This window comes from Bubalus bubalis, chromosome 13 (genome assembly GCF_019923935.1).
Source record: "Bubalus bubalis isolate 160015118507 breed Murrah chromosome 13, NDDB_SH_1, whole genome shotgun sequence".
Taxonomy (NCBI): domain Eukaryota; kingdom Metazoa; phylum Chordata; class Mammalia; order Artiodactyla; family Bovidae; genus Bubalus; species Bubalus bubalis.
Window position 1 is genome coordinate 74747566 of NC_059169.1, and position 26890 is coordinate 74774455.

The window sequence follows — 26890 nt, forward strand, 5'->3', positions numbered from 1 at the left end:
ACTGTGGAAGGGAGCTGAGCAAGGGTGTGAATATCAAGATGGGGTGATCACTGGAGGCCGTCTTGAAGGCTGGGTGCCACATACATGCATTCGTGTTGATCGTTGTCATTGTAAAATAGGTGCAGTCTGTATATTTGTTCACTTAGTACTTTCATGTCGTTTAGTTTCTATTATTTGTGGTGTCTATAACTCCTTAGTTTCTTTTGTTTCTAAACATGAGATTATAAAATGTAATAGTTATACATAATTTTCTCTAGAATTCAATTCAGCAGACATTGAGTACTTTCTGTGTACATAGTTTGGCATTTAAAGTTTGCTGCTATATACTTGAATATATGAAAATGTAAGCCATGTACATATATTTAAAAATAACTCGATTATGGGCACAGTCAACAGTACAGAAAATGACTCATTTTTCTTTTCATTTCTCTTTCATGAATTGATCTACTTTCCTGGCATTGCTCTTTGACAATTACTATGATTGGACTGCAGGTAAGGATTCTTTTAAACTTTTTCTCTTTTATTATAATCTTAAGAGCAAATGAATGTAAATTTGCAAATATAATTTTTTAAATGAAATCCTTGAATGAAATACCACACATTTAAGGATTTAGACATTTCTTTCGAAAGGCCATCTTCAAAGAGAGAAATAGTCTCTTTATATCAACTTCCATATGAAATTCAATAGTTAATCTGAATTCCCACTGACCCATCTCTGAGTTCAAGTGCTTAGTGTTAAACCCTTGGGCTGGTCACCCAGCTGAACTTCTAGTGAGTCAAGAGTGCTGCAGTTTAGCTAAAGATACTGTTTCTGTAATTCTGGGTAGAATGAAGATTAATACAGGTATGATAAGTCTGTGAGTATGTCAAATAGTTGAATGTGATTTACAGATGTTAGGTTACTGTTGTTGTTTAATTGCTGTGACGTGTCCGGCTCTTTTGTGATTCCATGGACTGTGGCCTACCAGGCTCCTTTGTCCATGGGATTTCCCAGATGAGAATGCTGGGCTAGGTTGCCATTTCCTTCTCCAGGGGATCTTCCTGACCCAGGAATCCAACCCATGTCTCCTGCATTGGCAGGCAGATTCTTTATCACTGAGCTACAGGGAAGCGCCAAAGAAATTTCCATGGACTTTTAAAGTGAAATTTCATAATTTTAGGAAATCATACATAATTTTTATAGTTATTTATAGTTTCTTCCTTATGTTTATACATAGATGATGATGTCTAATTTTGTTACTTTGTCAAGTAAAATTGAACCCTTTGATCAACACTTGAGAATTATAGAATCAATTTTATTTTGTTTTTTCAGAATTAAGATTAGCAGGGATATGGACTAAAATTATTAAGTGGATCTTTTTTATTGAAAAGAGTGACATAATTTGAATTATTTTTCAAATTTCTTAAGTGTTCAACGTGTATAACATACATCTAAAATCTTATTTATAGTTATGTACATTAACTTAATTTTTATTACATTATATATTTTAATATAAGCTTAATTTTCACAGATAAGTAAAGAGTATTTAAATATTTCCTGACACATTCACCATCTTTTTTTAATTGAAATATAGTTGACTTATAATATTAGTTTTTAGTATACACATAGTAATTTGGCATTTTTACAGATTACACACCATACAAAGTTATAATATTGTTGACTATATTCCTTGTTCTATACATTACATTCCTGTGACTTATTTATTTTTAAACTGGTACTTTGTACCTTTTAAAACCCCTTCTTCTATTTTCCCATCCCCACCCCTTCACCACCCTCCAGCCGCCCACAGCTACTAGTTTGTTTTCTGTATTTGTGAATTAATTTTGTTATATTTGTTCATTTGTTTTGGTTTTTAGATTCTACATATAAGTGAAAACATACAGTACTTCTCTGTCTTATTTCACTAAGCTTAATAACCTCCAGATCTATCCATGTTGTTGCAGATGGCAAGATGTTTTTTTCTTTTTTATGGCTGAGTAATGTCCCTCCCCCCCCCCCCCCCCCCCCCCCCCCAGTGTGTGTCACATCTTTATCTGTTCATCTGTCAGTGGGCACTAAGGTTGCTTCCGTATCTTGGCTATTGTAGCTGATGTTGCTGTGAACACAGGTACATATTTCTTTTTGAGTTAGTATTTTCACTTTCTTCAGATAAATACCCAGATGGTACTCTGGATTGTTTGGTAGTTCTATTTATAATTTTTTGAGAAACTTTCATAATATTTTACACAGTGACTGTCCCCATTTACATTCCCAACAACAGTGCACAAGGCTTTCTTTTTCTCCAGATCTTTGCCACTTGTTATTTCTTGTCCTTTTGATGAGAGCATTTTGACAGGTGTGAGGTGATATCCCCTTGCGGTTTTGATTTGCATTTCTCCGGTGATTAGTGATGTTGAGCATCTTTCCATGTGCCTGTTGTCCAGCTGTATGCTTGCTTTGGAAAAATGCCTGTTCAGGCCCTCTGCCCATCTTTCAGTTGAGGTGTTTTTTGATACTGAATTGTATGAGCTCTTGATATGGTTTGGATAGTAACCCCTTATTGGATGTGTCATTTGCACATGTCATCTCAAGTTGCCTTTTTGTTTTGCTGATAGTTTCTTTGCTATGCAAACGTTTTTTAGTTTGATGTAGCTCCATCTGTTTAGTTTTGCTTTTGTTGCCCTTGCCTGAGGAGATAGTTCCAAAATAATATTGCTAAGACTAATTTCAAAGATTGAACTACTGATATTCTAGGAGTTTTATGGTTTCAGATCTTATGTATTTAAGTCTTTAATCCATTTTGGATTTATTTTTGTATGTAGTATGAGAAAATGGTCACATGTAGTCGTCCAGTTTTCCCAACACCACTTACTAAAGAGGCTGCTGTCTTATCCCCGTTGTATATTCTTACCTCCTTTATTGTAGATTAACTGACTGTATATCTGTGGGTTTATTTCTGGGCTCTATGAAGGAGGCTATTAGGACTGGAACATAGTTTGGGACATCAAGTAAATAGGTAAGGAAAAAAAAAGAGAGGATTCTCGAAAGATATTAAACAGAAGTATTGGGAATCACTCTCTGAACTAACTCATCATATGTGCGTGCTCAGTCACGTCCAACTCTTTGCAACCCCATGGACTGTAGCCTGCCAGGCTCCTCTGTCCATGGGATTTTCCAAGCAAGAATACTGGAGTGGTCTGCCGTTCCCACCTCCAGAGGATCTTCCCAACCCAGGGATCAAACCCACATCTTGTGTATCTCCTGCATTGGTAGGCAGATTCTTTACCACTGAACCACCTGGGAAGTGCTTCGTCATATTACAGACATTAAAGCAAAACTTTAGCTGTCCTTTTAACAACTTAATGAAGTCTTTTTTAGGATGACTATTATGAATTGGTTCTCGGGATAATTTTTATGTGTTAGGGATTCTCATAGTTGAAAAAATTTCTTTTGAGTATAATCTATAACAATACTATTTATTAATTAGGCTATTCTCAGGCAACTTCCTGTTTTAAAAAGTAAGTGGAGAAATGTACTGACCTTTCGATAACTCTAGTTATGTCTGAAACCAAGTAGTTGAGAGCACGAGGTCATGACTTTAATTGCTTGATTAACCTGATTGATGTGAGAAATACTAGGTTCTTTCCTTGTGTTATCTCCCCATTGTATATGGAAAGAAGTGATTTTTGGAAATTTGAATTTTCTTGGGCTCCAAAATCACTGCAGATGGTAACTGCAGCCATGAAATTAAAAGATGCTTGCTCTTTGGAAGAAAAGCTATGACCAACCAAGACAGAATATTAAAAAGCAGAGACATTGCTTTGCCGACAAAGATCTTTCTAGTCAAAGCTATGGTTTTCCGAGTAGTCATGTATGGATGTGAGAGTTGGACTATAAAGAAAGCTGAGCACCGAAAAACTGATGTTTTTGAACTGTGGTGTTGGAGAAGACTCTTCAGAGTTCCTTGGACAGCAAGTAGATCCAACCAGTCCATCCTAAAGGAAATCAGTCCTGAATATTCATTGGATGGACTGATGCTGAAGCTGAAACTCCCAATCCTTTGGCCACTTGATGTGAAGAACTGACTCCTTGGAAAAGACCCTGATGCTGGGAAAGATTGAAGGCAGGAGGAGAAGGGGATGACAGAGGATAAGATGGTTGGATGGCATCACTGACTCAATGGACATGAGTTTGAGCAAGCTCCAGGAGTTGGTGATGGACAGGGAAGCCTGGCAGCAGTCCATGGGGTCATAAAGAGTTATACACAACTGAGTGACTGAACTGAACTGAACTGAATTCCAAAGCAGGGTTAGATAGCATCACTGATTCAATGGATATGAACTTAAGCAAACTCCCAAGAGACAGTGGAAGACAGAGGAGCCTGGTGTGCTACAGTCCATGAGGTTCCAAAGAATGGCACAACTTAGCAACTCAACAACAACAAATTCCAAAGTATAAAATCTTTAAAGCAGCATTAAAAAGACATTACTGATCAAGGAATAAATAGATTTGAAATTTTACAATAACATATCTGAAGTCAAAGGACTAAAATAACATCATAGTTGCTTTTAAGCGTTTTTTGAAGGTGATAACTTTAATTGGAATTAAAAAGGCTATGTCAGCATCATTTTGGCATTTCTCTCTTAGGCCATAAGAGGAGTTGGTGAGATGTATGGAAAGAGTAATATCGAAACTTACATTACCGTATGTAAAATAGATAGCCAATGGGAATTTGCTGTATGGCTAAGGAAACTCAAACAGGGGCTCTGTATCAACCTAGAGGGGAGGGAAGTTCAAAAGATATATGTATCTTTTGGGGATATATGGGATATATGTATATATCCGAGTAGTCATGTATGGATGTGAGAGTTGGATATATGTATACCTACGGCTAATTCATGTTGAGGTTTGACAGAGAACAACATTCTGTAAAGCAGTTATCCTTCAATGAAAAAATGTTAATTAAAAAGAGTAGAATTGTGTATGCTATTAAGAGAATGAGGAGAATTTTCATTGATATCAGAACCTTAGAAGCATAAAGAGGCTCATATGTGATAGAATCTAGTCTAGTCAAGGCTATGGTTTTTCCAGTGGTCATGTATGGATGTGAGAGTTGGACTGTGAAGAAAGCTGAGCACCAAAAAATTGATGCTTTTGAACTGTGGTGTTGGAGAAGACTCTTGAGAGTCCCTTGGACTGCAAGGAGATCCAACCAGTCCATCCTAAAGGAAATCAGTCCTGGGTGTTCTTTGGAAGGAATGATGCTAAAGCTGAAACTCCAGTACTTTGGCCACCTCATGCGAAGAGTTGACTCATTGGAAAAGACTCTGATGCTGGGAGGGATTGGGGGTAGGAGGAGAAGGGGATGACAGAGGATGAGATGGCTGGATGGCATCACTGACTCGATGGACGTGAGTCTGAGTGAACTCCAGGAGTTGGTGATGGACAGGGAGGCCTGGCATGCTGCGATTCATGGGGTCGCAAAGAGTCGGACACGACTGAGCAACTGAACTGAACTGAACTGAAGTGACTTGGGAATAATCAGTCTTCACTAATCCATTTGAGAATTGGAATTGGATCCTAGAATTCTTCTACTTTGATATAAACAGACTTGGACATCCTTGGAAACTTAGTTTTCTAAGTCCATCCAATAATATAAAACAGTGTCAGTAGCCATAGTTCTTAGACTTAGATCAAATGTATGCACTTATAATAAAATACCTATTAAATCAGAATTGGAAATTTGATTATATATATGTACATATATATAAACTCCTTTTTCCATTAACTTGTATATCATTGCTGGAAATTCTTTAGCAGTTTTCTCTTCTTCATCCTCTGCTTCACAGAGAATGACAGCTGGAAACTTTAAAATTATAGAGATTTTTGAGACTACTAGTCATTAGTAGCACTGTTAATAAAAGAAGCAACTTCTGCAGCATCTAGTGATTTCCATTTAAGATCTTTGTGTAGAGATAGTGCTTTCTCTGGAGAAGGAAATGGCAGCCCACTCCAGCCTGGAGAATCCCAGGGATGGGGGAGCCTGGTGGGCTGCCGTCCACGGGGTCGCAGAGTCAGACACGACTGAAGTGACTTAGCAGCAGCAGCAGCAGCAGCAGTGCTTTCTCTTTGATTGTGAAAAAGGTTGTTCTTGGTTTTTTGTTTCATTTTGTTTGGAAATCAGGAAGATTTCCATTTCTTCTGTTTATTAAGAGCTTGTTCTCACTGGCTTCACATCACTTGAAGTTGCTGTAGCTCTAAGTGTTTCTTTTAAGTTCAGGTGTTCTTTGGTGGCCCACAGTGTGGATTCCTTTATGCTTGTTGCTCTGGAGAGATATCACTTACTCTCTGATGTCTTTCAAAATGTCCTATTCTTAGCTTCTTCCTCATTAGTTAAAGTTTTTTCCTTTTCGTGCACTGCTTGATATATTTTTTTTAAATTAAAGCATAGCTGGTTTACAAAGTTGTGTTAGTTTCAGGTGTACAGCAAACTGATTCAGTTACACACACACACACACGTGTATATATACACTATAGTCTTTTTCAGATTCTTTTCTATTCTAGGTTATTATAGAATATTGAATATAGTTGCCTGTGCTATGCAGTAGGTCCTTGCTGTTTATCGACTTTGTATATATAGTGGTGTGTATCAGTTAATCCCAACCTACTGCTTGGAATTATTTTTGAACCAGGGTCGTTGGACATGTTTGGGATTTGAATGAGTGCTTTTTTTTTTTTTTCTTTAATATACAAAAGTTAGAAAAGTTAAGATTTGCCAAAGAATAGCAAACAATCTTGTAGGATATCAAACTATGAGTAGCTGATAATACGCTTGAGATGTGTGTGTGTTTGTTTTTCCAGGCAGCCTGATCCAGCTGGATGCAGTTTCCTGTGTTCCGCTGATATTGCTTGAACACATAAGCCTAAGCAAAATGTGAAATATGAATTATGCTCAAGTTGTCTAATGTATAGGCTATATTGGAACAATTTGTGTTTTCCCAATATGCTTTATAACAGAGCAGATCGTGCTTGATAGTCTCTTTTAATTTAAAAAAGCATGATCTGTAGCTCTAGGAAATTTTCTTGCATTATTTTATGATACTTTCTTCTCCTCCATATTTTCTGTTCTGTTTGCAAAAATTTTGAGTTTTTATTGAACATTTGCTGCAGATGTTAGTCCTTCTAAACTGCTGTCCTGGGACTTCCCTGGTGGTCCAGTGGTTAAGACGCCTCACTTCTATGGGGGGCAGGGAGGGCAGCACAGGTTTTATCCCTGGTTAGGAAATGAAGATCCCACATATTGCATGGCATGGCCAAAACATCAAAATAGAAAAAAGAGCAATCCAGCTTTTGAAAAAATAATACACTGCTGTTTTTTCTCTTCTTTCCTATTTTTCCCTTTTTGGTATTTATTCTGGTTCTGAGATATTTCTTCAGCTTTACTTTTCATTCATTCTGGGAAATTTTCACTTGTGCTTTTATAATAGCAGTTTTTCAATTTCCATGAGTTTTTGTAGTGTTCTCTTGTTTTCTACTCCACCCCTCTCCATCTCCATTATTTTATCCATGTAATCTTTTAGCATCTTCAAAGCTTCTTCATTCCCTCAGTTTCCCTCAGGTTCCTTTTTCTTTGGGTGGTGGTTCCATTAGAGAGTAGTTAGGCTTTGCTCAGTTATTCAGTTGGTAAGGATAGGTAAGGATCTGTTTTTCTCTACAGACTCTCATTTTGCCTGTACCTTGCACTTTGAGAAGCCTGTGCTTTAGAAGTATTGGATTCTTCAATGCATATCAGCTATCTTCTGATACGTCTTGCTTTGTCTTGCTTCTGTATGTCTTGCTTTGGTTTCAGCATGATTACCATCTTTTTTCCAGGCTGTTGAAATCGACATCTCTCACGTTTACTCTATCCTTCTATGTTTAAAACCAGATTCTCTATCTCTTTAGTGGTTTGTTGGCAGCAACAGGGATAATATAATTGACTGTATTCAGTCTACCATATTCACTTGGAAATAGCTTTAAACAGCTTTGTAGCTGAAGGAAATAAACCCTGTGAGATTCTCATGGCTTCATGAAACTGTATAAACGAAGATTCAGAGAAGAGGGCTGTCACTATATTTCTAGTGCTGGAACTTTGTAGGCAGATGATTCTACAAAAGGACATCACTTGTGTATAGTTCCAGGCAGGAAAAGTTTCTGAGTTTTTATTGAAAGGTGAAAAGCACCCCTAAATAATCATTGAAGAAACTATTTAGGAGCATACCAAATGGTATGTAATACCTATGGCTATATTGCTATTAAATGCTCAGCAGTGCTTCTTAAATGCACTGTGTATTATAATTCTGATTTCAGTCACTGTTCTGCCAGAGAAGAAAGGAGTCTTTCGGAGTACCAAGAAAGCCAGGGCCATCCCTTGCATTGTATACTGCTCACCACACATCCCCATGGCTTGACTTTGTATGGACTCACGAATATCAGATGAGCATTGCCCCTGCCTATTCTGTCTCTTTGATATGCTCTTCCATGACTGATTCCTTCATTTCCTTCAGGTTTTTACTCAAGAGTCACTTTCTCATGGAGGGCTTTCTTGATGACTATCTGAAATTTATCCTCTCTGATCATGGACATTCCCACTTCCATTCTTTTTCTCCTCAGTATTATCACTATCTCCTATACTATTTAGCTTTTAAATTTTTTTAATTTATTTTTATTGAAGTATAATTTCTTTACAGTGTTGTGTTAGTTTCTGCTGTACAACAAAGTGAATTAGCTATGTGTATACATATATTTGGTCTTCCCTCATAGCTCAGATGGTAAAGCATCTGCCTACAATGCTGGAGACCAGGGTTCAATCCCTGGGTTGGGAAGATCTCCTGCAGAAGGAAATGGCAACCCACTCCAGTGTATTCTTGCCTGGAAAATCCCATGGACGGAGGAGCCTGGTAGGCTACAGTCCATGGGGTTGCAAAGAGTCGGACATGACTGAGCAACTTCACTTCACTATACATATATTTGGAAATGGCAGCCCACTCCAGTATTCTTGCCTGGAGAATCCTGTGGACAGGGGAGCCTGGTGGGCTGCTTGCTGTCCATGGGGTTGCATAGAGTCGGACACGACTTAGCAGCAGCAGCATACATGTATTCCCTCCCTCTTGCGCCTGCCTCCCAGCCCACCCCCATCCTACCCCTCTAAGTGAATATTCCTTGGTTTAGAAGTCTATATGTAAATCTGGGATTCCTGATCTAGAGGACAGCATATTGAATCAGAAGGTGGTTCTCTGCCCCATCCTACAGTAGATGAGATAAACGCTGTACAAAGCACACAGTGTCTTTGAACTTCACTTTCTAAACCTACAGAAGAAGGAAATTAGAACTAGATGATCTCTACGGGCCATTTCAGCTCTAAAATTCTGCAGAGACCAGTAAAAGAAACCCTCAGGCACAGTGAAGTCACAGAGTTGGAGTCTGAGAGACTGTAATATGGAAATGCACCCCCTTGATCAAAGCAGAAGGCATTTATTAAACACATGGTGTCCCTAGCACAGAATTACCTCTTCCAATCGCTAATGTTCACCTGAGTCTGTACTGCCTTTGAAATTCAGGAGCTATGTAATGCTCTAGTATTTATCTTCACCTTTGTAAATAAAACTGCTCAACTGAGCTTCATCTGCTTGTTTCAGGATCCCCAGGGACCGGCTCTAATGGCCCTAACGAGGTTCTCTGTGTACAGAATCATGGTTAATGTCCTCCCCACTGGCTCTTCTTTCTCTACTGCTTATCATTGTTTTTATCTTAGGGAAATTAACATAAAAAACAGCTTAAAGTAACTAGTTGCTTTTAAAAAGTTAAAGAAGAGCCTGAAGCATCTGTTTCCCATAGCTGTGCAAAGGTAAAATAGAAATAGTATTCATTTCTGATAGACTTGCACAAGGTTCTTGAAATAGCAAATCATAATCAGGGTAACTTTTCGCTTCTTCAGAGTTTTATGTTTTTTGATTTCAAAATCTGTGATGCCCATTTTGCCCGTGGCTTCTGATTTTCATAATCTACCACAATTTAGCACAAGCAGTGGTTTATAAAGAAATTTGGCTTTGAGGAGCTTATTTTCATGACGATAAAAAGGAGAAAAGAGAATGTTAATCATTTGAATCCTGTTGACTCTTTGAGCATAAGGGCATTATTTTGGAATTAATGGTTATGTTAGGGACTTCCTTGGTAGTCCAGTGCTTGACTTCACCTTCCAGTACAGGCCTTCCTGTGCAGAGGGCGCAGGTTCGGTTCCTGGTCAGGGAGCCAAGATCCTACATGCCTTAGGGCCAAAAAACCAAGACGCAGAACAGAAGCAATGTTGTAACAAATTCAATAAAGACTTTAAGAATGATCCACATCAAAAAAATCTTTAAAAGATAGTTATATTAAATAAAGCAAATATGTATAGAGAGAGGCATGTGCAGACAGGTATGGAAGAACCAGAGATTGCTTCTAGAACTTTAAAATAATTTAAAAGTAATTGTATATATTTAGAGAGAAAATATACAGAAAGAGACAGGAAAAATATATTTATAAAGAGCCTTATATGTGTGTGTATAAATAAATAAAAGGTTAATTTAAATGTGCTAGTATTTTGTTAGGATTTTTGAAATTTTTCCTCTGAGCAAGTAATTTGTTGAGTCTTCTAATCCTCATATGAGATTTAGGAAACCTGTAGTATCAATATACCTCTGTTCTTCTGCAGGATAATTACCAACAAATTTGATAGCTTTAAGACAAAGCAAAATTGTAGTTTAAAATTCAAACCCAGTAATACATTTCCAATAATTATAGAGCAGTTAGTTCTGAAATAGACATTTTTTTTAGGTCTGGTCAGTGAAAGTATTCAAGTCCTTGTGTTATAACTTTTTAATAGCTTTTTTTTCTTTACTCTTTGCTTTCAGTTTAAAATATTTTTAATCAAAATACATGCATAGGTAACTAGAGAAGTAAATTCATAGAAACAGACAGTAGCATGATGATTACGGGGGCCAGGGTGGGGGATGAGTGTGGGGAATTATTTAATATGCATGGTGTCAGACTTGCTAGAAGAACAAGTTGTAGAGAGCTGTTTTACAACAAGGTATATACTCTTAACAATACCGAACTGTACACTTAAGATGGTTAAGTTGATAAATTTTAGGTTATATGTGTTTTACCACAATAAAAAATACACATGCATTTATAAAGATCAGGTAGAATTAATAGAAAAAAATATGAGCTGTTCCTTTTTTTTTATCCTCTCACCTGCTACCTAGCCACTCTTCTTTCATTTTTTTAAAGTGTGATTTACATACAGTAAAGTTTCTCTCTTTAGTACACAGTTCTACAAGTTTTGACAAACACAAACAGTGGTTATACCATCAGCACAATCAAGAAACGAAACAGTTCCATCTTCTACAAAAACCTCTCCTCTCTCACCCCAAGGCTCTGGCAACTTCTGATCTGGTTTGTTTGTTTGTCTGTCTGTCTTTTGTCCCCATAGGTTTGTCTTTTCTGGCTTCTTTCACTTAACCATAATATATTTGAGATTCATTCGTGTTCCTGTGTGTATCAGTACTTAATTTCTTGTTATGGCTGAGTAGTATTCTGCAGTATAGGTGTACCATGATTTGTTTATCCATTCTGCAGTTGAATGACATTTGGGTTGTTTCCACTTTTGAGTGATTATGACAAAGGGCTTCCCTGGTGGCTTAGCGGTAAGGAATCTGCCTGCAATGCAAAGAGCCACAGGAGATGCAGGTTTGATCCCTGGGTTGGGAAGATCCCCTGGAGGAGGGCATGGCAACCCACTCCAGTATTCTTGCCTGGAGAAACCCATGGACAGAGAAGCATGCGCTCACTAACTTAGACTGGGATTATTGGGTTTTATGGAGAGTGAGTCTAACTTTATAAGCAACTCCCGAACTGTTTTACAAAGCGGTTATACCATTTTGCATTCCTGCCATACATGAGCATTCCACCTCATCAGCAGTTGATATTTTTAGGTTAAATTTTTAAAAGATTTCCCCCCTCTGGTATCTCATTGGGACTTCCCTGGTGGCTCAGATGATACAGAATGTGCCTGCAATGCAGGAGACCTGGGATTCGATCCCTGGGTCAGGAAGATCCCCTGGAGAAGGGAATTATATTGCTGTATCTCATTATGGTTTTAGTTTGCATTTCTGTAATGACTAATGATGTTTAACATTTTTTCATGTGCTCTTTACCAATCTTCATCTTCTTTGATAAAGTGTTGTCCATTTTTTTAAAAATTGGGTTGTTGCCTTGCTATTGAGTTTTAAGAATTCTTTATATATCTGGATATAAGTCCTTTATCAGATGTGTGACTGGCAATATTTAATTACAGTCTATAGCTTGTATTTTCATTCTTGTAACTGTGTCTTTCACAGAACCAAAATTCTCTATGTTAATAAAGTCTAGTTTATTGATTTTTTTTTCTCTTTTATGGATGGTGCTTCTTGTGCCATATGTAAGAAGTCTTTGCCTAACCCAAGGTCCCACGGAATTATAGTTTGGGATTTTACATTTAAGTCTGTGGTCCGTTTTAAGTTGATATTTCATGTGGTGGGGGAAGAATGGGTCAAATTGGGTTGTTTTTTTATATGCATCTAGTTGTTTCAGTACTGTTTGTTGAAAATATTATCTTTCTGCACAGAGTCAGTTTTACATTTTTGTCATATCAGTTTCCATATATGCATGAAACTGTCTCTTAACCTCTCTGTTCTATTCCATTGCTCTGAACATCTGTCCTTGTACCAATACCATACTATCCTGACGAGAGTAACTTTACAGAAACCCTCGAGTGGGAGTCCTTCAGCACTTTTCTTAATGTTGTTTGGCTCATTCTAGTTCTTTTACTTTCACATATAAATTTTAGAATCACTTTATCATTTTTTTATAAGATGTCGTGCCGGAATTTTGATTGGGATTACATCGAATCTATACATTATTGTAGGGAGGGGTAATTGACATGTTACCATGCTGTCTTTCAGTTGGTGAACACAGTTTATCTCACCATTTATTTGATTCTCTTGGATTTCTTTTGTCAGCATTTCTTAGTTTTCAGCATACAGATATTATACATATTTTGTTAGATTTTACACCTGTTTCACATGTTTTTATGATATTGTAAATGGAATTTAAAAAATATCAGTGTTTAATTGTTGATGCTAGTACATAGGAATGCAACTGATTTTTCTGATTGAACTTATATCCCATGACTTAGGTAAACACGCTTATTGTTAGTTCCTGTAGTTTTTTTGTGTGCATTCTTAGGGATTTTCTGTATAGGCAATCTTGTGCTAAGTTGCCTTAGTCATGTCCAACTCATTGCTACCCTATGGACTGTGTAGCCCACCAGGCTCCTCTGTCCATGATATTCTCCAGGCAAGAATACTGGAGTGGGTTGCCATGCCCTCTTCCAGGGGATCATCCTGACCCAAGGTTCAAACTCTAGTCTTTTATGTCTCCCGCATTGGCAGGCGGCTTCTTCACCACTAGAGCCACCTGAAAAGCCCCACAGACAAGCATATTATCTGTTAATAGGATAGTTTTATTTTTATCTTTTTAATCTGGATATCCATTCTTTTGGTCTTCCTTCCTTCTTCTTTTTTTTTTTTTGCCTTATTGCCTGCCTATTACTATTACCTCCAGTGTCATATTGAATAGTATTGCTGAGATTGGACATTCTTGCCTTTTTTTCCAATGGTAGGAGGAAGGCATTCATTCTTACATTGTTAAGTGTGATGTGAACTGAATGGTTTTTATTAGGTTGAAGAACTTCAATTCCTATTTTGCTGAGAGTTTTTTTTTATTATGAATGGAGGTTGAATTTTGTCAGATTGCTTTTTCCTGCCTCTATTGAGATGACCCTGTAATTTTTCTTTAGTCTGTTGACTAAATCATACAGTGAATCATATTGATTTTCAGATGTTTACCTTGCCTTCTCAGAATAAATGCTATTTGGTCCTGATTATATAACTGGTGTCAAGTTGCCAAAACTTTTTAAAGAATTTTAGTATCTCTGTTCAGTAGGGCTATTGGTCTATAGCTACTTTTTTTTTTTTAATAACCTCATTACCTGATTTTACTATTAGGGTCATGCTGGCCTTGTAGAATGATTTGGGAAGTATTTTCCCTTCTTTAGTTTTCTGGAAGAGAGTTTATATAGAATAGGTATTATTTCTTCCTTAAATGTTTACCAGTGAAACCATATGGGCCTGAGGGTTTTGGCATAGGAAGATTTTAAATTACAAATTAATTTTTAAAAGAGACCATTTAGGTTACCTGTTTCTCCTGGAGTGAGTTTTGGTAGTTTTTGTTTTTCTAGGAATTTGTTCATTATATCTAAGTTGTTATATTTATTAAAATAAATGTAATAGGCTATGTTTTATTTTATTTTTTTCTCAGTTCAAAATATTTCCCATTTTCCCTTTTATTTGACCTCCATAGGCTATTTAGGTATGTGTTATTTCCAAATATTCGGAGATTTTCCAAATAATTTTCTGTCATTGATTTCTAATTCAATTCCAATGTGTGTATACAGCATGCTTTGTATGATTTGAATTCTTTTAAATTTCTTGAGACTTGTTTTGTGGCTCAGAATGTGGTCTCTCCTGGTAAAGGTGCCACGTGTGCTTGAAATGCACGTGTATTCTGCTGCTACTGGATGGAATGTTCTGCAAAAACCAGCTAGGTCAAGTGCTTGACAGTTTTTCAAGTGTTGAGTATTCTTATTTTCTGTTTACTGTCTTTCAGTTACTGAGGATTGTTGAAAACTACAGTTTTTGGATTTTTTTATTTCTCCTTACAGTTCTATCAGTTTTTGCTTAATATAGTTTGAAGCTCTGTTATCAGTGTTTAAACACTTAGGATTTTTATGACCTCTTGATAAATCGATCCTTTTATTCATTAGGAAATGATTTAGCTTTGCAGTCTAATTGGTCTGAAAAATATAGCCTTTTCAGCATTCAGCATTTGATTATTTTAACATAGAGGATCTTCTTCCATTCTCTTATTTTGCCCATTTATGCCTTTATATTTAAAGAATTATTTCTTAAAGCCAGCAGTAGGTGTGTCTTGCTTTTTTATCTAATCCAACAATCTCTACCTTTTAATTACGGTGTTTAATTGAGAACATTTACATTTAATGTGATTATTGCTACAGTTGGTTTAAGTGTACTGTCTTATTGTTTGCTTTTTGTTCATCCCTCTTTTCTTTCTTTCTACTTCTTTTAGATTGTATTTTCTCTAATGATTCCATTTTTATTGGCTTATTATTAATAGCTATAACTCTTTGTATTGTTATTTCAGGTATTACTTTAGAGTTTGTAGAATCCATCTTTAACTTATCACATCTACTTGCTAGTAATCTAAGAACTGTTCAGCAGTATCCATTCCTTCTCCCCTCCTGGTCTGTGTTCTACTTTGTCATACATTTTACTTCTATGTATGATATAGCCCCTCTTCACTCATATACTGTTACTAATTTTGCTTTAAACGGTCAGTTATTTTTTAAAAGAGATATAATAGGTTTTTTTTAAGAGAAATAATAGTTAAGGGAAATATTTTTGTGTTTAACTACATACATAGTTCCCATTTCTGATGCTCTACATTCTTTTGTACAAGATTTCTTACAGTGATAAATTTCTTATCACTGGCCGTGATTGAGTCCTTCCAGCTTTCTGAAAAAGAATTTCATCCTCATTTTTTTTTCTTTGTTAAAATATTTATTTATTTGGCTGTGCCAGGTCTCAATTGCAGCATGCAGGATCTTTTGTTACAGCATGTAAGATCTAGTTCCCTGACTAGGGACTGAACCCAGGCCCCTGCATTGGGGGCACAGAGTCTCAGCCACTGGACCACCAAGGAAGTCCCTCATCTTTATTTTTGCCAGATATTTTCACTGGGGACAGACTTGTAAGTTGACAGACTTTTCAGAATTTCCTCTCAGCACTTGAAAGATACTGCCACACTCTTCTGTCAGCCAGAAGTCTGCTTCCAGTCTCATCTTTGTTGCTCTGTGTATAATCTAGTTCTTTTCTCTGGGCAGCTTTTAGGATGATCTCTTTATGCTGGTTTTAAGCCATTTGATGATGATATACCTTGCTGCAGTTTTCTTCATAATTCTCTTGCTTGAGGTTTGTTTAACTTCTTGGATCTATTTTTTTTTTTTTTTTCAATAAAATATAGAGGAAATTACCATAATTGCCTCAAATATTTTTCCCCTCCCTTCCTCTCTTCTTCAGGGACTTCACTAGAGATTTATTTGGTTGTTTGAAATTTCTCCATGGTTCAATGATATGGAGCAATAATAATTTTTTTGTTTTTTTCTGTTTTGTTTTGGTTAGTTTCTATTGCTAATATATCACTAATATTTCTGCCCTGTTTAATTTGCTGTTAATCCCATCAGCCTATCTTTTTTCCCAAATCATATGTTTCATCCTTGTAAATTGGGTTTTCTGCACTTAATATGCTAATGTTTACCTGTACTTTCTTGAACATATAAAACATGGTTATAATAATTTCAGTGTCCTGGTCTACAAATAATATCTGTCATATCTGACAAATAATATTTGTCATATCTGGGTCATTTTGATTGATCGATTTTCCTCCCCTTCGTGAGTCATATCTCCCTGCTTGTTTGTATGCCTGGGACTTTTCATTGGATGCCAGACATTGTGAATTATTGGTTGCTAGCTGTATTTTATTTAATATCTCCGAGCTTTGTTTCAATAAAAAATTAAGTTACTTGGAAACAGTTTGATCTTTTCAAAGCTTCCTTATATATTTATCTTTTATTTTTTATTGAAGTATAGTTGAATTACAGCACTTTGTTAATTATTGCTGTGCAGCAAAGTGACTCAGTTTTTCACATATACACTCTTTTTCATTTTCTCCTCCATTATGGTTTATCATAGGATACTGAATACAGTTCCCTGTGCCGTCCAGTCGGACCTTGTTGCTCACCCTTTCTATATATAATAGTTTGCATCTGCTAACCCCAAATTCCTACCCTTACCCTCTCCCACCTCCTTTCCCCTTGGCAACCACCCATCAGTCCAGAACTAACTTTTCATCATGACTTTGGCACTATCCTTCTAAATATCTGGCATCCTGTGTTTACAAGTTTGTTTGTTTTTTTTTTTTTCCTTTTTACCCAGGCTGGTGGCAATACCAGCCCTGTGTGATTTCTAGAAGCTGTTCCGCTGCTTCTGTTGCTGGCTCTTCCCCAACCTCAGGCAGTTTCCCAACGTGTGCTACGTACTCATCTGAAACCTGGGAGCAGAGCAGCTCCTGGAAGACCCCATTCTCCCTCTTGAAAATATTTTTTAATCAAAGCAATATCTGTACATACCTAAAAATAGAGTGAATAGAAACAAAAGTTAGCAATTTCCTTTTTTCAGTCCATAAATTTATGCCTCAGCAGGCAGCCACTTTTAATTTCTCAAATTTACCCACAAATGTCCATGTAATAATATATTTATACTGTTATTTCTTGCTCTGTTAATTGTAGGCATTATATATATAATCAAGCCATAGTCGAGGATTTAGCACTATTACACCATTCTTAACAGACATTGTTTTTTTCCTGCCATGCATTTCTTCTTCCCACAACCTTCCCAGTAACCTTAACTTTTTAAACCAGTAAAACAATTTTAAGAATTATTATAGTCAAGTTTTATCTATGAACATTCTTTTCTTTTCCTTTACTTTTGATTTCTGCAAAACTGTAAAACTGCCTTTGAACTTAGCTAGTTGTTTGATTAGATCTGGTTCATACCTGGCTTTAGCCCCCTCCCCCCACAAAGGCTCAGCTCTATTAGATCATGTCTCTCTTTATTTGCACCAAAGTGCTGCCTCCCAAAGGCTCTCACTTCCCCCCACGATTACATACCTGTTGCTGCTAAGGTTTGCTTATTAGCACCTGTCACCCCCAGATTTCCTTCCCCATCATCTTCTTTTGGGTTTTTTCACTACACCGTGCAGCATCTTAGTTCCTGCACCACGGATCAAAGCCATGCCCCCTGCAGTAGAAGCGTGAAGTCCTAACCACTGGACAGCCAGGGATGTCCCTCATTATCCTGTTGATTCCCTTCCTCCTCTCCAGCATTTGAGTCCCTGGTTCATGTTTCTCATGCCATCTTTTCTTTGTGGGGGAATGTTTTTTTTTTTTTTTAATTTTCATTTTATTGTGGTAAGAAGACTTAACCTGAGACCCACCCTCTCAAAGTTTTACATTTGCAACATTGTATTATTGATTTCAGATGCAAGGTTGTACTGCCGATCTCTAGAACTTATTCCTCTTGCTTTAAACCCCTTTCCCTGATTTGCTCCTCCATTTTGGTGTCTAAAATATCTGAAAATGTTCTTGTGATACATTTACATTTAAATGATTTGACCAAGTGAAAAACCTTTCTCTCTTAGAATTTTATAAGCAATTTCTCCATTGTTTCCCAGTGGCCAAAACAGCCATTCTGATACTGGTACCTGTGTTTGTACCTTGCTTTTTTCTGTTTGGGAGCTTTTCGGATTTTCTCTGTCCCAAGTGATCTTTAGTTTTGTCATGACGCGCTTTGGTGTAGGGCTCTTTTCATTGATGGTGGTCACCATTTGGTCGTCTCATATAATCAGGAGGCTTGCGCCCTTCAGTTCTGGACATATTCTTAAATTGTTTCTTTGGTAATTGCCATCCCCCTGTTCTGTTTTTGGAATTCATTCTATTTTGCTCTTGGACCTCCTCCTCGATGGACCCGGTTAGTGTCTTGTATCTCATATTTCCATCTCTGTTTCTTTTGTTCTGTTATTTTGAGGAAGATTTTCTCAACTTTATTTTCCATCTTTTCAATGGAAATCAAGGAAATTTAAAGTATGGTTGAATTTTTCTTAATTTTTTTTTGACATTCTTTCTTGTTCCAATAGTGTGCAGGACCCAAACAACAGAACATTATTTGTGGTTTATCTGCAATTCAGCTTTAACTTGGAGTCCTGTAGTTTCATTTGCTAAACCTGGTAAAATGACCCCCAACACCTAGTGAGAGTGGACTAGAAAGGGAAGGTGGCGAGCAGTCCCTAGACAACAGCTGTTCGGTCAAGCTCGGGGTTCTGTGCTTCAGCCTCTTGTGCGGCAGTCAGTTTAGATTTGCAAGGAGTTTGGACGGAGGGACAAACAGGTTATCTTGTTTGAGTGGTGGGTCACCAGCGGTGCCTATATTGTTGTTGCTGTTATTCGGTCACTAAGTCCTGTCCGACTCTGTGACCCCGTGGACTGCAGCACGCCAGGCCTCCCTGCCCATCACCAGCTCCCGGGGTGTACTCAAACTCATGTCCATCGAGTCAGTGATGCCATCCAGCCATCTCATCCTCTGCCTCCCCCTTCTCCTCTTGCCCTCAATCTTTCCCAGCATCAGGGTCTTTACCTATATTGTAACTATCAAGTTTGGAAGAAGAGCACATGTCACTGAATTAGCATATGTGCTATTAATATGCAGAAGTGATTGAACTGGAATCCAGGTAAAAAGGCACTTAGGCAAAACAGAACAGAACAACAAAATCAACAACAGATAACCACCCAGTCTTAAAGGTCCGGGCTTTTTGCTGTGATCCAGATTCCCCACTGGAGTGAGACCTCTTGACCTCTGCCCAGTGTCTGAAGGGGACTAGTATCATCCATGCCTTCAGGCGTCTCTCCTGGAGGCATGCGAGTGTTTATCCTGTCCTTGGTTAAACTCTGGGCACTAAACTCACAGATGTTCTATTTTGCAAATGTAAGAAACTTTCTGTAATAGCTGGAAAGTAATTTTAGTCCTCTGGGCCTCAGACATTCCTGACCCATGGACTCTCCTCTATAGAGATCTCTAATTTCATTGCCTTCTTTTTGAAATTATGTCTTTTCATTTTTCAATTTAAAATCTATCTTATCCAAGCTACCACATAACATTGAGCAGAGTTCCATGCTCTATACAGTAGGTCCTTGTAGGGTATACATTTTAAATATATCTGTGTGTACATGTCCATCCCAAACTCCCTAACTCTCCCTTCCCCTTATCCTTTCCCCCAGGGAGAGTGGATACTTGTCTATGTATGGCTGAGTCCCTTTGCTATTCACCTGAAACTATCACACCATCATTAATCAGGGGTGTGTGTGTGTGTGTGTGTGTGTGTACAGAATAAAAAGTTTAAAAAAAGAAATGAAAGTCAAACTTAACAAATCTAACAAAGGCTATAACATTCATAGAGATTAAAATTTTTTCTCTAGTTAAAAAGAAAATCTATCTTAAAGGAACCTAGCACATTTATGAAAAAGATAGGAAAAGAAATAGATTTCTAACTATCCTTTTTCCCAGCAGATTCTCCAGAAATATATTACAGATGTTCAAGGGTACATGTACAAGGATGTTTCTTGCAAGTGTGTCTAAAATAGCAAAGTGTTGGTGATGACCATAATGTCCCACTGTAGGGATATGGGGTAAACAGACTGCAATTTGGATATTGGCTTCTATTAGCTGAATACGTGGATGATCAGTTGGAATGAATGAAATGAAAACATGACCAGCTTGTAACTTTCTATTTTCAAGAACATCACGAATAAATAAAATTCAGTTAATTTATTAATCTTCTTAAACCAGTGGGAATTTAAAATTCTTTTCTATATATGATCTTAGAGTTTTGGTTTTTTAAGCTCTTTTTACAACTTAAATGATGCTTTACTTTTTCCTGTGCAGTTGACATTCCATTTAAATCTGTAAATGACTTAATCATGTAATGATAACTGTAACTTTCAAAATATATAGAAACTGCTGCTGCTGCTGCTAAGTCGCTTCAGTCGTGTCCAACTCTGTGCGACCCCATAGACAGCAGCCCACCAGGCTTCCCCGTCCCTGGGATTCTCCAGGCAAGAACACTGGAGTGGGTTGCCATTTCCTTCTCCAATGCATGAAAGTGAAAAGTGAAAGTGAAGTCGCTCAGTCGTGTCCGACTCTTAGCGACCCCATGGACTACAGCCTACCAGGCTCCTCCATCCATGGGATTTTCCAGGCAAGAGTACTGGAGTGGGGTGCCATTGCCTTCTCCAATATAGAAACTATAATGTAAATAATAATTGTGCCTAGATTCATAGACATACAGACCACATATCTGCTTCCCAAATTGTGATTTTTGAGCTTCCACTTACTTTTTTCCTTTTGAAAATAAATTTGTATCATAATATATAATTTTTGTAAATTATAAATATGCCAACACATATTTGAATATCACTTGAATATCATTTGTTATTCAAAAGCAAAGCCTTAAAGTTTAGAGAATATAAACCTTAAAATAACAAAGAATGATACTGCCTTGGTTTTTAAACCCCAAAGAAAATTAATTGCCTTTTCATCAGCTTCCACCTTCACCAGATTTGGTACCTAACCATTTTGGACAGTTTCTAAAACCAAACACACTCTGCCAACATTGGGTCAACTTCAAAGACTTATCTAAGAGGCTCCACTAGCAACTTAAAATTTCCTAAATTAAAGGATTCTGCTTAAGAGAGAATGTTTGAGAGAGGAAAGTCCATATGTGGGTGTGTGTGTGTATGTATGTAAATAGAATACGTACCTATATATGTTCTGTGGTCAAGTTTTATGTTGGAATTATTTGTGATGATACAATTTGCTTACTTGAAAGTCTTTAGCATTTGTTTTTTGTTTCTGTTTTTATAGGATTACGCCATTAGAGGGCAGTATTGTAGAGGCTTAAATGTACCTTCTTAAACATACTGAATTGCAAGCTGTTTATAACCTATAATAATCAAGTGACCCTAAGGCCTTAGACTTCCAGTATATTAAACTTTAAACTCAGTTGGTACATTCTTGCAAATATTTTAAATTAATAGAAGAAAATTATGTAACGGGTTAAGCTATTTCACACTCAGATCTTTTAATTTTGGTTTAGAGAAGGGAATTATTTGGTCAGTGTGGCTATAAGGTTGACATACAGACTTTACAGTATCTCAATTCCGCTGATGTAAGAAGGCTCAAAGGACTGACTCTTATAGAAATTGCACTTAACATCTAAAAACTTGCCTTAGGGACTTAAAGTGAAAATAGATCTGTATAGGAAGGATTCACAGAGAAGGCAATGGCACTCCAGTACTCTTGCCTGGAAAATCCCATGGACGGAGCCTGGAAGGCTGCAGTCCATGGGGTCGCTGAGGGTCGGACACGACTGAGCGACTTCACTTTCACTTTTCACTTTTCAGCATTGGAGAAGGAAAGGGCAACCCACTCCAGTGTTCTTGCCTGGAGAATCCCAGGGACGGGGGAGCCTGGTGGGCTGCCGTCTATGGGGTCGCACAGAGTCAGACACGACTGAAGTGACTTAGCAGCAGCAGGAAGGATTCAACCTGTGGGGGTTTTTTTGCCCCTAGCTATACACGGAAGGAAATGCAGTTTTAAGGTTTATGGCAATGGGAACTTTTAAGATCTCATTTCATCTGGTAGATTGCTTTTGGCTTCAATTTACATATGCGTAGCAAAGACTATGTACTGCTTTTTGTTTCTACATATAATTGATAAATTCATAGAAAGGTAGAATCTCTCAAAAAGGAAATATGATTTTTTTCCCTCTAAAATTCACTAGCTTTAAAAAAAGTATTATTACAACATAGTTATCTTTATAAATAAAACCACCCTTAAAGTCCTCCAATTACTGCTGCCTGTTACAACGAGATAATTGAAATCGAGATACTCCAGCTCCTGCGAGTCTTTAAGTGCTGGGACTGGGCATGCCCAGTAGCTCAGATGGTTCTGGTTGCAAATAAGCAGCTTTCGCCGTTCAGCAGCCACGGGGACAGGCAGCTCCAGAGACGGGGTCTGACTCCCTTAAACGTAAGCACGTGCGGAGCCCTAATCGCATTTTCAGGACCCCTCGGCGTTTTCCGCCGGAGCACTGCTCGGTCTTTCCTTGATCTTGGAGGCCCCTGCGGCCCGCTTCTGGGCCCCTGAAGCCGCGGCCTGGGCCAGCCCACCCGAGGAGCCGGTGGGGAGGCTGGGGGCGGGGTGGGGGTGGGGAGGGGGCGGGGCAGCGGGAGGAGGGCGGGAAAGGGAGAAGGGGGCGGATCCAGCGGCGCGCTGGCCAATCGGCGCGGCTCTTTCCTGCATATATTTTGCACGGAGACTGGGAGCCCTAGACTAGAGCCTAGTGGAGCCCGGCTGCTGACCAGGGAACCTTCTCCGCACGGCAGTGGGATCTGCGTCTTCCCGGAATCACCAAACCCCAGAAGCCGGGCTTCTTGCAATTAGTGCTGCCGTTTCTGTTTCTCCCTGAGCTGCGTAAAGCTAGAAGATTTTTATCTAGCCCCAACAAAGCGGCTAGTATTCCCTCTTTTTTTTTTTTTCCTGCGAGGGTGTTTTTGGCTGCAATTGCATGAAATCCCAATGGTGTAGACCAGTGGCGATGGATCTAGGAGTTTACCAACTGAGACATTTTTCAATTTCTTTCTTGTCATCCTTGCTCGGGACCGAAAACGCCTCTGTGAGACTTGACAATAGGTAAATGTCGGCTGGGATACTTTTTTAAATTTACTCGTGAGATCCTTGTAATAATGCAGGTGAAAGATAGCCCGGCGAATTCCTTTGTCCATTGCTGAGAGGCTACGGTGACATGGATGTTGCTTTTTGAAATGTTCCGAATAGCCTTGTTTTTGCGGGTCTGGCCAGAGCACAGTGTTTTACCACATTATGTAATTTAGCCTTTGTAGCTCACTAAAATAGGGAAATGTCTGGATATTCGTTAGGAAGAGAGTGGCTGGTGTTTTCTGGAGGGTGATATATTACATAGCATTAAAGAATGTTCAGAAAATGATGTTAGTAACACCACAGAACTGAGGAATTCTTTTTGTCTGGGATAGGAAAAAAAGGTCTCATTTATTGATTTTTTTTCCCTTCTCTTTTTCAGCTCATCTGGTGCAAGTGTGGTAGCTATTGACAACAAAATCGAGCAAGCTATGGTATGTACTGTTTTAAAGATCGTTTGTACTAAATGTGGGCACGGTACAAAATGCAGGGTATCTTGGGATGAAAGGAGCGCATCCGTAGAAGATGATGACTGCTCTCCATACATTTAGAAATGCCGGCACTGTCTCCATTCTGCCAGCATGAAGCCACATACCAGGGCTGCTAAGGAGAGAGAAAGGGACCCTGCGGGCATTCGATGTTCTTTCCAGGACCGATTTCAAACAACCGTCAAGATTTTGGCGGAGGTGCCTGCCCCTCTTTTGCTGGGGAATTGCTGGGAACGCGCTGGCCCAGCGTGTCCTTCGGTCTCGGGCACATCGCTAGTGATGTGGCTTTCCTAGGGATCCTAAGGTTTACCGCGGAGCCGGGAGCGGGGAGGGCCCCAGAAGTGGGGGTCTCGGGAAGGAGCCTCCTACACAGGGCCAAACGGATCCCCAGTGGTGGAGGCTCCTGCACAATGAAGAAGAGCTGGAAAAAAGTTTCGCCGTCTCAGCCTGCGCCTGGATTTCTCCTATTTTTTATTTCCGCCTTGGCCGTTCTTTTGTTATTGGAGCAGCGCCTGTGGCTCTTCTCACGGGATTCTCTGCCCACTGTTGCTAGGCAAACTCCGAACCTTTAATTCGGAGCTATAAATAACTCGAGCGCCCATTGGCTGCGACGGCTACCCAGGTTTCTGTGATGTCAGCTTAATCACGAAAAGGGGGGGTTGGGGGGGGGGGAGGAAAATGCGGCAACACGCTCTGTAGGAACTGGCTGCAGCCGGTGCTGAGGGAGGCGGTCCAGCGGGCGGAGGGAGGGGCTTGGGGGCGGGGTCGTGGCTCCCGTTGCTCGGGCTGGACATCCCTGAGCCCGGCTTCTTTCTGCACCGAGCTGGAGCCCGGCTGCATTTTGCCATCTCGAATAGGAAACCTGAGCGTAGGCATTCCTGGCCAACGGCTGCAAGGAAAGCAAAACCTTGATCACTTATACGTTAAACTGAAGTATTGTACAGTTAGGGTGGTATTCCGTTTTTTTCCCCTGGAGCCTGTTAAATGAACCTCTAAAGGCAGGATATGTCAGTGGTCAGGGAGAGGCGTGCAAAATGTTTTAACAATTCACAGTCCGGGAAACAGTCAATAGAACGTTAAACCTTTCTCCCCCACCCCCCTTCCTTCTCTCCCTTTCAGGATCTGGTGAAAAGCCATTTGATGTATGCAGTTAGAGAGGAAGTGGAGGTCCTCAAGGAACAGATCAAGGAACTCATAGAGAAAAATTCCCAGCTGGAGCAGGAGAACAATCTGCTGAAGACACTGGCCAGTCCCGAGCAGCTTGCCCAGTTCCAGGCCCAGCTGCAGACTGGCTCGCCCCCTGCCACCACACAGCCACAGGGGACCACACAGCCCCCGGCCCAGCCAGCGTCCCAGGGCTCAGGACCAACCGCGTAGCCATCCGGGCCCCCGAAGAACTGGCTGCTGTGGTCTGAACTGAACAGACCCGAGAAGATGTACTAGGGGAGGGGTCCGCCCCCACCGTCACCCATTTCATTGCTCGCTGCAAAAGAGACGTGAGACTGACACATGCCATTTTCTCTTTTTTCCAGTATTAAACACTCATATGCTTTCGGCTTGAAGAAATTTCTTAGTTGGGTGAGTTAAAGGTTGATCAGAGAATTAGCATGGATATACTGGGACCTCATGCAGCTTGGCAGGACCGTGAGAAATGGTTTCATTCATTCTGAGGAGCTGTTGTGCCTTTCCATCTCCCCCCGCCCCTGCTGCCCACCCCCCACCCCCTCCAAGAGTTCTTCCTGCTTGCGCAGTAGTGTACTCCATGGGGTTCCGAAGCAGAGGAGCTTGCCACTGGACTTTCCTCTCCTCCCCGGAGAGGAACTGGAAAGGGAAGTGAAGGTCAAGAGTGAAGCTTAGTCTCACCTAAAATGAGGGGAAAACATAGTTCATTGTACAAGCGACGACTGTCACCAGACTCCATTAAAAAAAAAATTGGACTGTGCCTCTTTCCGAAACAGTGGATGACACAAAACTATTAGCGTGACTAAATGGTGACAGGTAGCTGGGACCTAAGCTCTCTTACCATGAAGGTTGTTTTGCTTATTGTATATTTGTGTATGTAGTGTAACTATTTTGTACAATAGAGGACTGTAACTACTATTTAGGTTGTACAGATTGCAATTTAGATGTTTCATTGGCTGTCTGAAGAGGTGTGGATTGTCTTTTATATAGCAATCTTCGTGAAAAACCCATGAAGCAAAACACACCTCCCTAAAGAGATTTTAAGAATTTGGCACAGTTAGTCACTTTGTGTAATCTGCAATCTTCTAGCTGCTGAGTATCTTGAAGTCACTCCCTGTTCACTGAAATCCTTTGATTGAACTGGTTGAATACTTTGAAAAATGCGGAGTTCTAGCTAATGGATTTCCCAGTAGGGGTTTCTGCATATTACCTGTATAGTAGTTATCTGCATATGTTTCTGTGCATGTTCTCTACACAGTTGTAAGGTGTCACTGTATTTAACTGTTGCACTTGTCAACTTTCAATAAAGCATACAAAATGTTGATAAACAAGTGTTTCTATGTTACAGTGTTAATGTAATGGTAGTCATTTCCACAACTATTTACAGGCAAAGTTAAAACAATTTGGTGAAATTCTGAAGTGGGGTGAAAGGGTTGGGCAATGTAGTGATGCTCATGGTTTGATTGGAGAAGCATAAGGAATCTGACATTGCATTATTTCAGGCAGTAAGGGAAGAGACAAGGAGGCAAGAGCTTGGTCCTTCAGATTGTTGTGTGACCTGGACAAATGGCTTTCCCCATTCACAGCTGATGGGAGGGTGCTGAAAGAAATCTCTTGAGTGCCTCTGTGGCTTTAAAACTCGGGGAGTCCATGGA

At 39.2% G+C, this 26890-nt stretch overlaps 1 protein-coding gene across 4 annotated transcripts in view; it reads left to right on the top strand.

Moving 5' to 3' along the window:
- TSC22D1 (TSC22 domain family member 1) overlaps nucleotides 1-26563 on the top strand; it is a 123631-nt gene extending 97068 nt beyond the window's left edge. For 2 of the 4 annotated variants that reach the window (XM_006053394.4, XM_006053399.4), the window contains 2 exons: nucleotides 23948-23999; nucleotides 25173-26563. In XM_006053394.4, the coding sequence (XP_006053456.2) occupies nucleotides 23948-23999; nucleotides 25173-25430 (310 nt within the window). In that variant the 3' untranslated portion in view covers nucleotides 25431-26563. Of the gene's footprint in view, nucleotides 1-22815; nucleotides 22879-23171; nucleotides 23542-23947; nucleotides 24000-25172 lie in introns of those variants that run through there. The other 2 variants (XM_006053403.4, XM_006053402.4) reach the window with 2 other exon arrangements.
- The last annotated feature ends 327 nt before the right edge of the window (nucleotides 26564-26890 follow it).